General features: G+C 34.0%; 3 protein-coding genes across 11 annotated transcripts in view; 2 read left to right on the top strand and 1 right to left on the bottom strand.

The window, feature by feature from the left end:
• Positions 1 to 483, top strand: part of LOC124949342 (electron transfer flavoprotein beta subunit lysine methyltransferase-like) — a 9,918-nt gene extending 9,435 nt beyond the window's left edge. The window contains exon 5 of the mRNA XM_047494277.1: positions 218 to 483. Coding sequence (XP_047350233.1) covers positions 218 to 240 — 23 coding nt within the window. The 3' untranslated portion in view covers positions 241 to 483. The remainder of the gene's footprint in view (positions 1 to 217) is intronic.
• Positions 1 to 4,181, bottom strand: part of LOC124949335 (protein-L-isoaspartate O-methyltransferase domain-containing protein 1-like) — a 6,615-nt gene extending 2,434 nt beyond the window's left edge. The window contains exons 1-3 of one of the 3 annotated variants that reach the window (XM_047494253.1): positions 3,752 to 4,181; positions 214 to 541; positions 11 to 145 (exon numbers count right to left, since the gene is read on the bottom strand). In XM_047494253.1, the coding sequence (XP_047350209.1) occupies positions 11 to 145; positions 214 to 520 (442 nt within the window). In that variant the 5' untranslated portion in view covers positions 521 to 541; positions 3,752 to 4,181. Of the gene's footprint in view, positions 1 to 10; positions 146 to 213; positions 542 to 1,117; positions 1,420 to 3,751 lie in introns of those variants that run through there. The other 2 variants (XM_047494252.1, XM_047494251.1) reach the window with 2 other exon arrangements.
• LOC124949327 (lethal(3)malignant brain tumor-like protein 4) lies at positions 2,582 to 12,651 on the top strand. 7 transcript variants are annotated; one of them, XM_047494218.1, is made up of 18 exons: positions 4,768 to 5,685; positions 5,800 to 5,998; positions 6,248 to 6,452; positions 7,075 to 7,369; positions 7,504 to 7,743; positions 7,833 to 8,446; positions 8,687 to 8,849; positions 8,920 to 9,091; positions 9,194 to 9,377; positions 9,461 to 9,659; positions 9,760 to 9,977; positions 10,116 to 10,344; positions 10,441 to 10,630; positions 10,692 to 10,813; positions 10,895 to 11,282; positions 11,407 to 11,481; positions 11,577 to 11,889; positions 12,063 to 12,651. In XM_047494218.1, exons 2-18 carry the CDS (start codon positions 5,985 to 5,987, stop codon positions 12,186 to 12,188), a joined length of 3,747 nt encoding a protein of 1,248 aa, XP_047350174.1. In that variant the 5' UTR covers positions 4,768 to 5,685; positions 5,800 to 5,984; the 3' UTR covers positions 12,189 to 12,651. The 7 variants fall into 7 exon arrangements, with proteins under 7 accessions (XP_047350173.1, XP_047350175.1, XP_047350174.1 ...); XM_047494217.1 differs by lacking the exons at positions 4,768 to 5,685; positions 5,800 to 5,998 and adding an exon at positions 2,582 to 2,776; XM_047494219.1 differs by lacking the exons at positions 4,768 to 5,685; positions 5,800 to 5,998 and adding an exon at positions 2,728 to 2,960.

Genomic DNA, 12,651 nt, shown 5'->3' with positions numbered 1-12,651 from the left:
TCTATATTACCTTGTACAAATGAAGGCTCGCAGAAGTCAAATTCATCCAAAGCTAAAGATTTTTGTTTAAATTCTTCTAAACGCTCATACGCATATTTTAAACAATCCTCGTGTAATTCTATACCATGATTTGTCCCATATTGACCTAAGAAAAGTACAATGATGCGATGAATGTTCAATGAGAATCTGTTGTGATAATAGTTATTTTCTTACTCAGTATTAGTCCTGCCATTGTACTAAGATATCCAGTTCCTGATCCAAGATTCAAAAAACTCAATCCAGGCTCCAAGGAAAGACCTTCTATCACCAAGCTGTAGACGCATGGAGCCGACAAATGGATATTGCCATGTTTCCAAGCAAGGTCCTTGTACGCGCTTTCCCGATGCGACGTTAAGAAGTAATCAGCACGATCAACGGCTCTGAATACCTGTTCAACTTTCTTTGTTCTTATGTAACCAGATTTCATTAAATTATCTACCAATTCGTCATTGTTTTGTCCACTACTAACTGCGCTTCCCATCTTGATAAAACAATGAGTTTTCTGTTTAACAAAGATCATGTTATTTATTAATCATAAATTTATTACAATATATATAAATATATATATATATATATATATATATATATATATCCTATAAAATGCTATAAAACAGTTTATAAAGTATATTTCCATGAAGGAATAATAACTTATGAATAATAAAGATATTAGCTTTCCAAGAAAATTATACAAGGATGAATATATTCCACATATATACGCATTGAGAAGTTATCTTTAAAAATAGCCTTCCAAATTAAAGTATATTGAACCGATTAAAATGTAATGTAGTGTTGTCTTTAAGTCACGCTTAGAAAGAATATTAAATGTATAAGTAAATGGTATGGAATGTAGGTCGCAGCATTCAAAGCTAATAGAGTTCTAAATTTATTCTTTTTTTACCAATCGACGTAATGATAGTAATATGGTAAGGGAAGCAACTGTTAGACTATGTATTTTAACGATTTAACGAAAGAAGAGAGATGGTACTTTTTCTATCGCAAGGTGAAAAATAAAAAATTGTTGAAGGGAATATATCGTAAAAAAGACAACGTTATATCCGTTGTTAAAGAACAAACGTACATCTAACGTAATTTCGTCCAAGCTTACCCTTGCCAAGTGAGAATACAATTCAATGACGAAGGAATAATGGAGTCGACGTTGTTATTCCGGAAAAAATCAAAACTTAGACGGTCGTATAAGTCTAAACGTTAACATATTATTACGAGTGTACTATGTATTATATTATATGACACGACGCGGTATCATTCTGGCACATTGGGATATACTAATGCACGACTTTTCTCTGTTTTGATAAGCGAAAGGTGCATCAAGTCCATCAGCTGATAGAAGAAAATATATACTGGCTACGCCATTGCGCGCTTTCTGTCTCTTCAGAGAGAGAGAGAGAGAGAGAGAGAGAGAGAGAGGGAGAGGGAGAGAGAGGGAGAGGGAGTGAGAGAAGGAGGGGAAGAGAGAAGGAGGGAGAGAAAGAAAAAGAGAGACCAAATGACGATCTGTCAAATATTATTCTCTCAAATCTATTTCTTTTTCTTTTTTCTATTTTCTCTTGTTTTTCTTAGAAAAGGATCCAAAAGAAAATGCAAAAAGGAAAATCCTTCTTGCATTTTGTCCTACTCCTTTTGAATAATTAACATTTATAGAGAATTTTTCAAAATCTCTCTTATAATTTAGTGATTGCATTCGTGTTAATCGGCCTATTAGAAGCGTGCATTGTCAAGCGCAGGCGTAAACCGTGCTAGATGAGAGACGGAGAGAGAGAGAGAGAGAGAGAGAGAGAGAGAGAGAAAGTTATTAGCGACGTGCGAGGAACGGTAAACGAGTCGATTCGATATACATATGTATCAATCGAAAATCATTCAAATACATTCGCCCGTCCTTTTAACGCCGTCATATCCTTACTATTTTCGTTCTCGACTCATTAAAATCTTTGAAATTAATTCGCTCATCTTCTTTATCACTTCGATACGTAGTTTGGTTATACACAGTGCATATACGATGCGTCGGTGACGCTCGATAAATTTGAAAAGCGCACGCATTTGAAGGTCGATATTTATATACTGTACATATAATCTGGGTGTATTTTTTCTCTCTCTCTTTTTTTTTTCTTTTCTTTATAAAATAAAATACTACCAGAATTGTTTCAATCGCGCGCGTACACAATTTTTATCGGATTCGTGTCGATATAGAGAGATAATATACTTGACAAAAGTTCCTCTTTACTTTTATTGACTTTTACAACGCTAGAATAACAAAAAGAAAATCGATATAATATTATAGTACGTATTCATTGAAGGTAATACATGTGATTTTGTTTCTAATTTCAATTTTTTGTTTTCTTTTTTCTTTTTTTTTTTCTTTTTTTCTTTTCTTTTCTTTTTTTCAAAATGTTATATATCAATGCATGGATCTTGAACGTCAGTCGATGATCTTATAAAAAGTTGGCAAAAGACGAAGATATTTTTAATGCGAACGAATTGTAGATCAGTTTATTTTGCGCGAATAAAATTCTAATTAAGGTAATACATGTCAGGATTTGACAGATATTTCGAGAAAAATAAAATACAGACAAATGATCTTGTTGTTTTACATCTCCGTGGATGGTAACTCGTACAAATGTGAACGAACCTTCGTAGCAGAAGCAACATGGGTTGATGCGCATGCGCTTTCGAAATAATATCGTTCCTTCTCTCAGATGATGGCGACTGACAACTTTAAAACGTGAGTTTATAATCATATAATTTCTTACATCTGTAACGTGTCGTTATAGTGTAAAACGTTGCTCTATGATTATGAGATATCGAGCATTCAGTCGAGTTCATTGAAATTAAGTGAAACGTAAGCATTGTCAAATACAACGTTAAATTTTCGGCTGGATTCGTTAGGTCAACATTCGTTTACTCTCGTAAGTATATATGTATGTACATGCGTGTATAAAGCTTAGCGTAACTTTGCACATTGAGCTTTGTAAAGTACAAATAATTATTAAACTATCGTATAACGAGGAAAAAAAGAAAGCATGCATGCTCGTCTTTGCTAGTATTATTTTCTTATTATCATGTTCTGCATCTTTAATGATAGTACTTTGTGTTTGCACCTATTTTTTGTTTTCAACAGCGTCCATGCATGCACGATCGTAACCATGAGTTTACAACATTGCAACTATTGCAATCGATTATTCATTAATGACTTATCGAACATTTCATTTGTAATAAATCACAAGTTTGTTATATCATGTGTATGCATACATATATATATATATATATATATATATATATATATATATACATACATATACATAAAAGATGTAGCCTTAAAGAAATTTTCTTAAATTCGTGTGAAAATGTATGAATGTTTCTTCTTTTCACGAATTGTAACATTTTTAACGATATAGCGTGATTAAAGAATTTATTTTTTGCTAAGGCGGCTAAGATGTATAAATATATATATATATATATATATATATATATGCACACGTGCATACGTGCGTGCATGTGTGTCCGTGATGGCATGCATGTGCACACGTGTGTACGTGCGTGCGTGCATGCGTGCGTAAGTGCGTGCGTAAGTGCGTGCGTAAGTGCGTGCGTGTGTGTGTGCGTGCGTGCGTGCGTCATGTGCGTGTACGCATATATATTATGTTTATCGTATAAAATTGTACCATTCCGCAATAATTCTTTTCGATACTTTTCTTACCTCGATTGGACTTTTATCTCGATTGTTCTGCGTTTTTACATTTTCAAAAGTAACTCGATCGTTGTGTCACATTTTAATATATGTTATTTTTACTTGAAATCGTTAAAATGGAATAATATATAGTCACGTGCATGCGATATTCTCAACTATCGATAGGGGTTACAGCGTGTTCCTCATAATCGATAGATGCATTCTTATTCATGATGCCGAACGCACATTTTGGAGGTTATTAGAGAAAAGTTCGCCGCATAGAAAATATAAATTTCATCGATACTCATAAATCATCTTCACAAGCTCGATTTTTCTTATTTACTCGAAGAGAATTTACTCGTAGTGTGATTATAGGTTTCGAAGGAAAATATTGATCGTTAGAATCTGCTATACATTGACAGAGAAGCTTCTTAAAGGCACGAGAACTCGAAGAAAGTAGAATTTTTTTTCGATAAACGTAGGGTATGGTTAACCAATCGAGTCACGTCGATAAGAAATGTTACGTCTGTTTATACTCGTTTACATCGCTTTATATATATATATATATATATATATATATATATATATATATATATATATATATATATATATATTGTCAAAATGTATTATTTCATGAATTATTTTTATAGGAATGGACGGATACGTGTGTACTAAGATAAAGTTGTAAAAGTGCAGTATGTCAAGAAACGAATCGTCTCGTTAATTTGTAACAATTCATTGATAAAAGCGAGATAATAACTGGACCTAATATAATGGTTTCGAACAAATAGATTGGAGATATGATTTTGATCGGACAAGCATAATTTTTCCAACTTATTTATTATGCTTTGTTATTCGAATAAATGAAGGAAGACAAAAAATGTTCAATATCGAATAGAGCGAGTCGAATAACAAGTGGAAATGCGTCCGGATAGATTCGTAGGAAAAGAATAATGAATTTATGGCATAAGGTATATTTGAAAATGTCGTCCTGTCTTCTAATCGGTCCAAGGGAATTATCAAATATTCAATAATATCGACGAGATTATCGAATTGTGGAGGAGCCGTTGTCGATCATCGATCATCGAGCAAATGGATTCAGAACTTTACTTGAAAATTGCTTTCACTTGCAGTAAATATATGTGGTGTGCGTTGGTCAGGGAAGAGGTGGGAGTAGAGGATGAGGAGGAGTTAGAAAAGTTGTTCGATTGGTTATTACCGTCGGAGCGTCATACCTTATTTGCGTCGCGATAGGTTAGGTTCGCATGGCTTGCCGCGCCGTTGCTACTATGCTTCGAGCCTATGAGGATATAGCGCTGTAGCGTAGAGAGGACCAAAGCTCGAATGCTTAAAAGATAGGTGCGGGGTTTTCGTTAAAAACCGTGGTTTGTGCGATAACTTCCTTCTCGATTCTATCCAGAGAAAAAATCATTTTAGAGAGATAAGATTTTTTCTCGCGAAGGGATATCTCTCGGTCTGTCCTTTCGTTCTTTCGTTATACCAGTGAAAAGTGTGCGTCGTGCATACGTACGTGCGGGCTGTACTGTTGAGACTCGCTCATGATACGCGACGGACGATTTGCTAAAGTATTTGAATGAAGGCATACTTGGCGCAGGAATCACGGTGGTACGTTAATCGCGGTTTATAAGTATCACCGCAGACACGGGAAGAAAATTTATTTTTTAAATATTTGCGATATTTCAAAGTGTGAAAGAAACGTAACTGTGCTCTCGGCAATAATAACTGGGGGCGCGTGTTTCAAATTGCTTTACTTGCTAGATCCGACGCCCAGTCATGTAATATTGTCGGAAGAACGATTTTGTGAATTAAGTGCAGAGTGCAGTTTAACTATAGTTACTCCTTAAAAATACGAAACTTATTACATATCCGTTCTAACGCAATTAATTGGAAAATTATGTAACTAGGAAAAATTGAATTTCCTTATAGGAACGACTTATTAGGAGGTATGCCACATTTGCAATACATGCCATGCAATACGCATGCAATACGCATGCTATCAATTTTAATTGTTATTTTATTTTATTTTACTTTTTAATTATTCAATCTCATTTCTACAGTCATTTTCCTGTTTTTCTTAACTCTTTCGTGCCCGAAGACGTGTCTATAAATAATTATTGGACGAGTAAACGATTAATATCAATGAGAGGGTGTTATTAATTCTCCTTGTTTCTCTAGAAACTTTTATTGGTAATTTGTGTCCATCGCTTGACTATCATTTTCTCATTACCAAACATGATTAACAATGAAATATTTAAGGTGATTAATATAATATACATGTTAATAGTGGATTCTAAATCTGATCAACATGCATATATAGAAATATATATAAATGTATATATATGTATGTACACACACACACACACACACACACACACACACACACACACACACACACACACACACATATATATATGTATGTATGTATGTATATATAAAAAATGTTTCTTATCCATGAAAGATCTGTCCGTTTGTAACATTTTTTTATACATTTTCCGTTGTTTACAGAATGGACGAAGAAATAGTAGTTGACGACATAGATGATAATAGTATAACAGAATCGCAATTGGACGATTCTACTACTCCAGTTATGCCTCTATTATACATTCAACAGGGCAAAATGCGTTCTGGTCAGACAACAGCTGCAAATCAGACGCTTGTTTCACCGACTGCTACCCAACTTGCTGCCATTATTAATCCTGTCAATAATCAGGTAATTTTTTACACTTCATATTAATTTATATTTCATTAAAAATTATCATTTTATTATTTCAGCTTTAGTATTTTAATTTGTTTTATTACATAAGTAAACCAACGCAATGAGTGTTACTCGTTTAATTCGTAGACCTCTGCAAATTGCATATATATATATATATATATATATATATATATATATATATCTATAAGATTGCATATATATATATATGTCTATTGCGGTCTAGAATTCTTCTTTTGACTTTATTACATTCTTGCAATGTAAAAAACAATAGAAACGAATAAATTGTGAAAATATATTAATATGCAAGCTAGCATAAGCATGGCAGACTTTGAAGTCTTATTTTAATTTCCATGAGTATAGGAAAGCTAGCTTCTTACCGCAGTAAATATTGATTTAGTTGTTTGTTGAATAAATTGAAAGGAGAAGAATGCAGCTATTAATCGAGTAATTTCTCTCATTTTGTGTTACCTGTATAGTTGAGTTACTACTCATAAGAGATGTTTTAATATTAAAATTGTATTAATATTAAAATTCTCTGATAGAAGGATATAATATGGGCTATGTAATATCTTTAAGGATATAATATCTTTGAGACGCAATTTTTAATATATTTCAGATTGTTACCGGACAAAATAAAGTATTTATACAGGGGCCAGGTCAGGTTACCACTTCTCAAAATAAGCAACACATTGTAATTCATCGTCCAGTTAATACAGTTAATACAACAAATGCTGCGCAAGGACAGAAACACATATTACTTAGAAAATCAAATGCGTCTACCGCACAGATAGTACCCTTGAATACTTCTCAGGGTAATCAGACGAATCCTCAATCGGGAAAGCATACGTTTGCGTACCTTGGGACTCTTATTAAGCCAAATAAATCGCGCGAATCTGTTGTAATCCCAGCAGGTAATTATTTATTTAATATTGTCACAGTTATATATACCGTAAGCGCTATCTAAGTTTTATAAATGTTTATTTCTCTGTAAGAATTAGCTGAGTGAATTGTGGGGAAGGATGTAATTTGAACTTTGTTAAAACAGGAGCCTTAACGACTACTCAAATAACTAAGCCAAAGCTAGTTATCGCCCCAGTTATATCGCAATTGGCACAGACATCGACAAGTACGACTGCTGGCTCGCAAAGTCAACCACCTAAACATATGACGAATTTGTTATTACCTGTTAGCATTCCCCAACAAAGCGGACCTGCCAAATCGAGCATGTTTAATTTGAAGATCAATAACGGTCAAATCAGTACAGACAGTAAGGGAACGATTACAGGTAACACATTCCCACATATACCGTGATAATACTGCTAATGATGGAATAAAGGAAAAATTAATACCCTTTCATTTTATTTCATATTTCAGTTTTAAGGGAATCCAAAACAACAAACTCAACTACACATCCTCCACCATTGCATCCAATAGCGAAAATGAGTTTATTAAGTGCGAATAAAGGAAACAATAATTCTACAGATAGTATAAAGATTACGGAAAATCCGGATTCGGCGGTTATTACGCCTATACCTAAAAAGGACGATACTACGATGCCGGAAAAAAGAAAAAAAACAATAAGTAATATTTTAAGAGGTTCTAGTGAAAAGCGATTAAAGAAACAAAAGCCCTCGCAAGAGACTATGGCAGATGTTACTTATTCGCTCAGTAGTCCTGAGTCTGAACAGGATAAAGATAAAAAGGTGCAAAACGATGATGACATTACTTTGATTAAAGTAATTCCTAGCGAAGACAAATCAATGAAATTAAATACGAGCGTAGACGATGACATAAAAATAGAAATAATTAAAACCCCTACGAGTTGTACAGTTGAGCCTATGTCGGAGAATAAACACGAAATGAAAATTAATCACGAAGATATGAAGGATCACTTCAATGTTTCTCAGCAAAATGATTCCAATTTTGATGCTGCTAAAGCATTAGATTGGAAAGATGGCGTAGGTACCTTACCAGGAAGTACACTAAAGGTAATTCATAGAAACGAAACGGTAACGATATTAAATATAAAATATCTTTGCAAATGGCGAAAGAAAGATCATTTTATTACTGAGTTTAGTATGAAGTATTAAGTCAATCCTAGGCTTTGTCAAATATCAATCTTAACTTTCGGTATAATATATATATATATATATATATATATATATATGTATGTGTGTGTGTATATATATATATGTATACACACATAATGTGTACTTGTGTGTCTGCAGTTTTGTATGAATGAATTTGGGATTATGGAAGTCGTCGAAGAGGATGAAACAAGTAAGCAGAGTAAAGATGGAAATATTGGCGATAAGGAAAACGTATGCCTAATGCAGAATTCTTCCAAATCCAGTCTCGTTATGACCAACAACGCAATTAACGAGAAAAAGGGTAAGTAGAAGGAAAGGGATATTATTACAGTGATAGATACAATTTACCAAACGATTAAATCGTTGAACAGCCGAAGATCGGAAAACTAGAGCCGTGTCCGCCGATACCGTCTATCACTGCGAGGGCTGTGGTTGTTATGGCCTAGCTGCAGAATTTGAAAGTCCAATCTCTTGCAGTCCCTCGTGCACGGAGATAATAGAATCTAAGAAGCAGCCTTCAATGCGGAAAGAGAAAGATTTAAAGTATGTGTTAGGTCGGCTTATTTTTTTTCTTTTCATACATTGAACGTTATTCCTTTGATTTTTCCTGTATGTGTGTGTGTGTGTGTTTTTTTTTTTTTTTAGAGATTTGCGCGTAAAGCGAAAACGAAAAAGATTGTTACAAGAACAACAGCAAGCAAAAGAAACGGAAGAAAAATTTGATGAAAAATTGCAGGAGAAAGTAAAGTCTGAGACGGATGAGGATACTAAGGACACCATCGGAGGGATAGACGACGAATGTCAAGGAATAGATTCCTCCGAATCTAAGGTAAGATAAAACATATTAAATAAAGGATTTCCTTTTGCGCCAAATCGTTGGGTTTTAATGATTTGATCATTTTTCATACATAGTTTCCGTGGCAAACTGGGAAACTTGGTTTCTCTTGGCCTAAATATCTCGAACATTGTAAAGCCAAGCCTGCACCCGTTAAACTATTTAAGGATCCATTTCCATATGGCAAAAATAATTTTAAAGTTGGAATGAAGTTAGAGGGAATAGATCCTGAACATCCATCCCGCTATTGCGTCCTTACGGTAGTCGAAGTTGTAGGCAAGTGATCAACGCGTTTTTAATCGAAGAACGATTTAATTTTTACCTTTCAATTTTCTCCAGTCGGTATAATTTAATCGGTCTTACGTCATTTTTCCAGGCTATAGGATACGTTTGCATTTCGATGGTTATCCAGAGAATTATGATTTTTGGGTGAATGCGGATAGCATGGATATCTTTCCAGTTGGATGGTCCGAGAAAAATGGACATCGTTTGGATCCACCGAAGGGTTATGTACCCAATAATTTCAATTGGAACGCCTATCTTAAAATTTGTAAAGCTCCTGCAGTTCCAAAAAATGTATTTTCCAATAAAAGCGTAAGTATCATCAGTTTTTTTTTCTTCTTCTTCTTTTTTTTTTTTTTTTTTTTTTTTTTTTTTTTTGTTCTTGTTTTCTTGTTTTTGGAATAGTCGAAACGCAAAACGTACTAATAAAAATACTTCAATGGATTTTAGTCCGTTTTTCCAACTGGATTTCGCGTGGGCATGAAGCTGGAAGCAGTCGATCGTAAACACTCGTCTTTAGTTTGCGTAGCTAGTATAGCGTGTTTAATGGATTCCCGGATTTTAGTTCATTTTGATTCCTGGGACGAGGTATATGATTATTGGGCGGATGCGAGTTCCCCGTACATTCATCCCGTCGGATGGTGTCATCATAATGGCCATAGTCTTACTCCGCCCAACAGTACGTATCCATAACGTATACACACTCGTATGCTTTTTCGAGCTTATCCGCGATAAAGATAATGCAAAGTAATAAGCAAGCGATATTTCTTTGTAGATTATAAAGATCCGAAGTCCTTTACATGGGACACTTATCTAAGAGAAACTCATTCAATGGCAGCACCAGCTAGAGCTTTTAAACAACGACCACCTTGTGGGTTTAAGCGCGGTATGAAATTGGAAGTAGTGGACAAAAGAGTTCCTCAACTTATTAGAGTAGCCACTGTCGAGGATGTGAAGGATCACATGTTAGTATGAAATGTGTTTATTTGATGAAAGGAACGTTGATACAATGCTTTACGTTTCTAGGTTGAAAATACGTTTCGATGGATGGCCAGAGAATCACGCTTATTGGATCGATGACGATTCTGCGGATATACATCCGATGGGATGGTGTCTAAAAACTGGACATCCATTAGAAGCACCATTAAGTAAGATATATAATTTTTTTTAGCGTAATTAGTCGAATAGCAGCTTAAAATTTATATTATAATTCTTCGTCGTTTTAACAGCGCCGGATAATTTAAACGATAGGCCAGAATGTGGTACATATGGGTGTCGTGGTATAGGACACGTAAAGGGTCCTAAATTTGCCACCCATAATTCAGCGTCTGGTTGTCCATATTCACCTCAAAATTTGCATAAAGTTAGACAAGTGTCCGATAGATTGAATATAAAACACGAGACCTGCGATTTCGACGAAGAATCGCAGGAAAAATTAAAAGTCGACAAGATTGATAAATTGAAAACGGATAAGTTTGAAAAGTCTGAAAAAGTGGAAAAGACGGAAAAAATGGAGAAACTTTCATCCTCCGAAGAACGCTTGTTGAAGACTGAAAAAGATGTCAAACAAGAGGATGGAGAATCTGATAAAAATGATAAGTCGGAAAATTCTGAAAGGTAAATATTTCGCGTTTGTTTTTGATTCCAAGACGAGTGCTTCATGCGATTACCATGAATATCTACTTATGTCGTACATATATTTTTTTTTTTTTTTTTTTTTTTTTTTTTTTTTTTTTAACAGATCGAGCAAGTCGAAAAATCATCACAGTGACGGACAAACGGACGACGATGAGATTTCGAGAAAACGAAAGAAAAGGTTCGTTATAAATTTCGTTGTGCGAAATCTTCCATTATAGTATCCTCTTAGTCAATGTATATATATATATATATTATTCGTCATTTTGTTTGTAGACGGCCAATTTCCGATGATCCATTATATACCATTTCAAATTCGACGTACAGTGACGCGGTTCTGACTGCCATTCCATATGCTGCCAATATGCCAGATAAACAATTGCGTACAGAATTATATCAGTCAGTTTATAATCCTGGTTACAATCCGCTACCAGATGCACCGCACATATGGGCGAAACATAGTAACGCTTTAAATAGAGTTGTATCGAAGCAAAATACAAATCCTCGTCGTTGGTCCAACGAAGAGGTGATTAAGTTTATTCAGAGCGTACCTAATTGCAAGGAAATCGGTAATATTTTCAGGAAACACGTAAGTTTTATCAAATATCTTATGAACGACTCTAAACTCCGTTTAATTCTTATTTTTACTGAAATGTATTTGTATTTTCCTTTCTTTTTTCTTTTCTTCTTCTTTTTTTTCTCTCTCTTTTTTTCTTTTTTTTTTTTTTTTAATTTCTTTTCTTTCTTTTCTTTTTTTTGTAGAATATTGACGGAGAAGCATTTTTAATGCTCACGCAAGAAGATTTAGTATCGCTATTAGGTTTACGCTTAGGACCAGCAATAAAGCTTTATAACAGTATAGTTTTATTACGTCGGAGGGCCACGTGAATATTTTGTTGAAAAGAAAATCAACGAAACGACGACGAAAGTATTTCCCACAAGAGAAGAGGAGAAATAAAGTTTAAGGGGAAAAGTTGTTATTAAAATGAAATTAATTATTTATTAATGAGGTTGTCAGAAATTTCTAAGGGAACGGAAATTTCTTAGGTTCGTGATTTTCTTTGTAATTGGTATATATTTATTTCAAATTTCGAATTAATTTTTTTTACAAATTATACGAAAGGTCAAATATCAATCGTGCGATGGGAAAAATTTTACTCTTGCGATTTGGATCGATGATCGCATCGAGTCATTATAATATAGTTCAGATATCTACGCATGACAAGTACTTACAATTGTCCATTATAATTTTTTCGTATATTATCAAGTGAATTCGATCATGTACAAATGTAAATATAATCATCTTAATAATTAATTATTGTAATAAGAAAGAGACTGTTTAAATCATTGA

This window comes from Vespa velutina, chromosome 5 (genome assembly GCF_912470025.1).
Source record: "Vespa velutina chromosome 5, iVesVel2.1, whole genome shotgun sequence".
NCBI lineage: Eukaryota > Metazoa > Arthropoda > Insecta > Hymenoptera > Vespidae > Vespa > Vespa velutina.
The sequence above is the reverse complement of the archived record's forward strand: the minus strand, read 5'-3'. Positions and strand labels throughout refer to the sequence as shown.

Excerpts from the sequence above, each read along its gene's own strand:
- LOC124949327 (XM_047494217.1), top strand. The coding sequence starts at position 2,751 with ATGATGGCGACTGACAACTTTAAAAC. Across the intron at positions 7,744-7,832 it reads CAGTAAGGGAACGATTACAG|TTTTAAGGGAATCCAAAACA; the intron begins GTAACACATTCC and ends TTCATATTTCAG. Across the intron at positions 9,378-9,460 it reads TAGATTCCTCCGAATCTAAG|TTTCCGTGGCAAACTGGGAA; the intron begins GTAAGATAAAAC and ends TTTCATACATAG.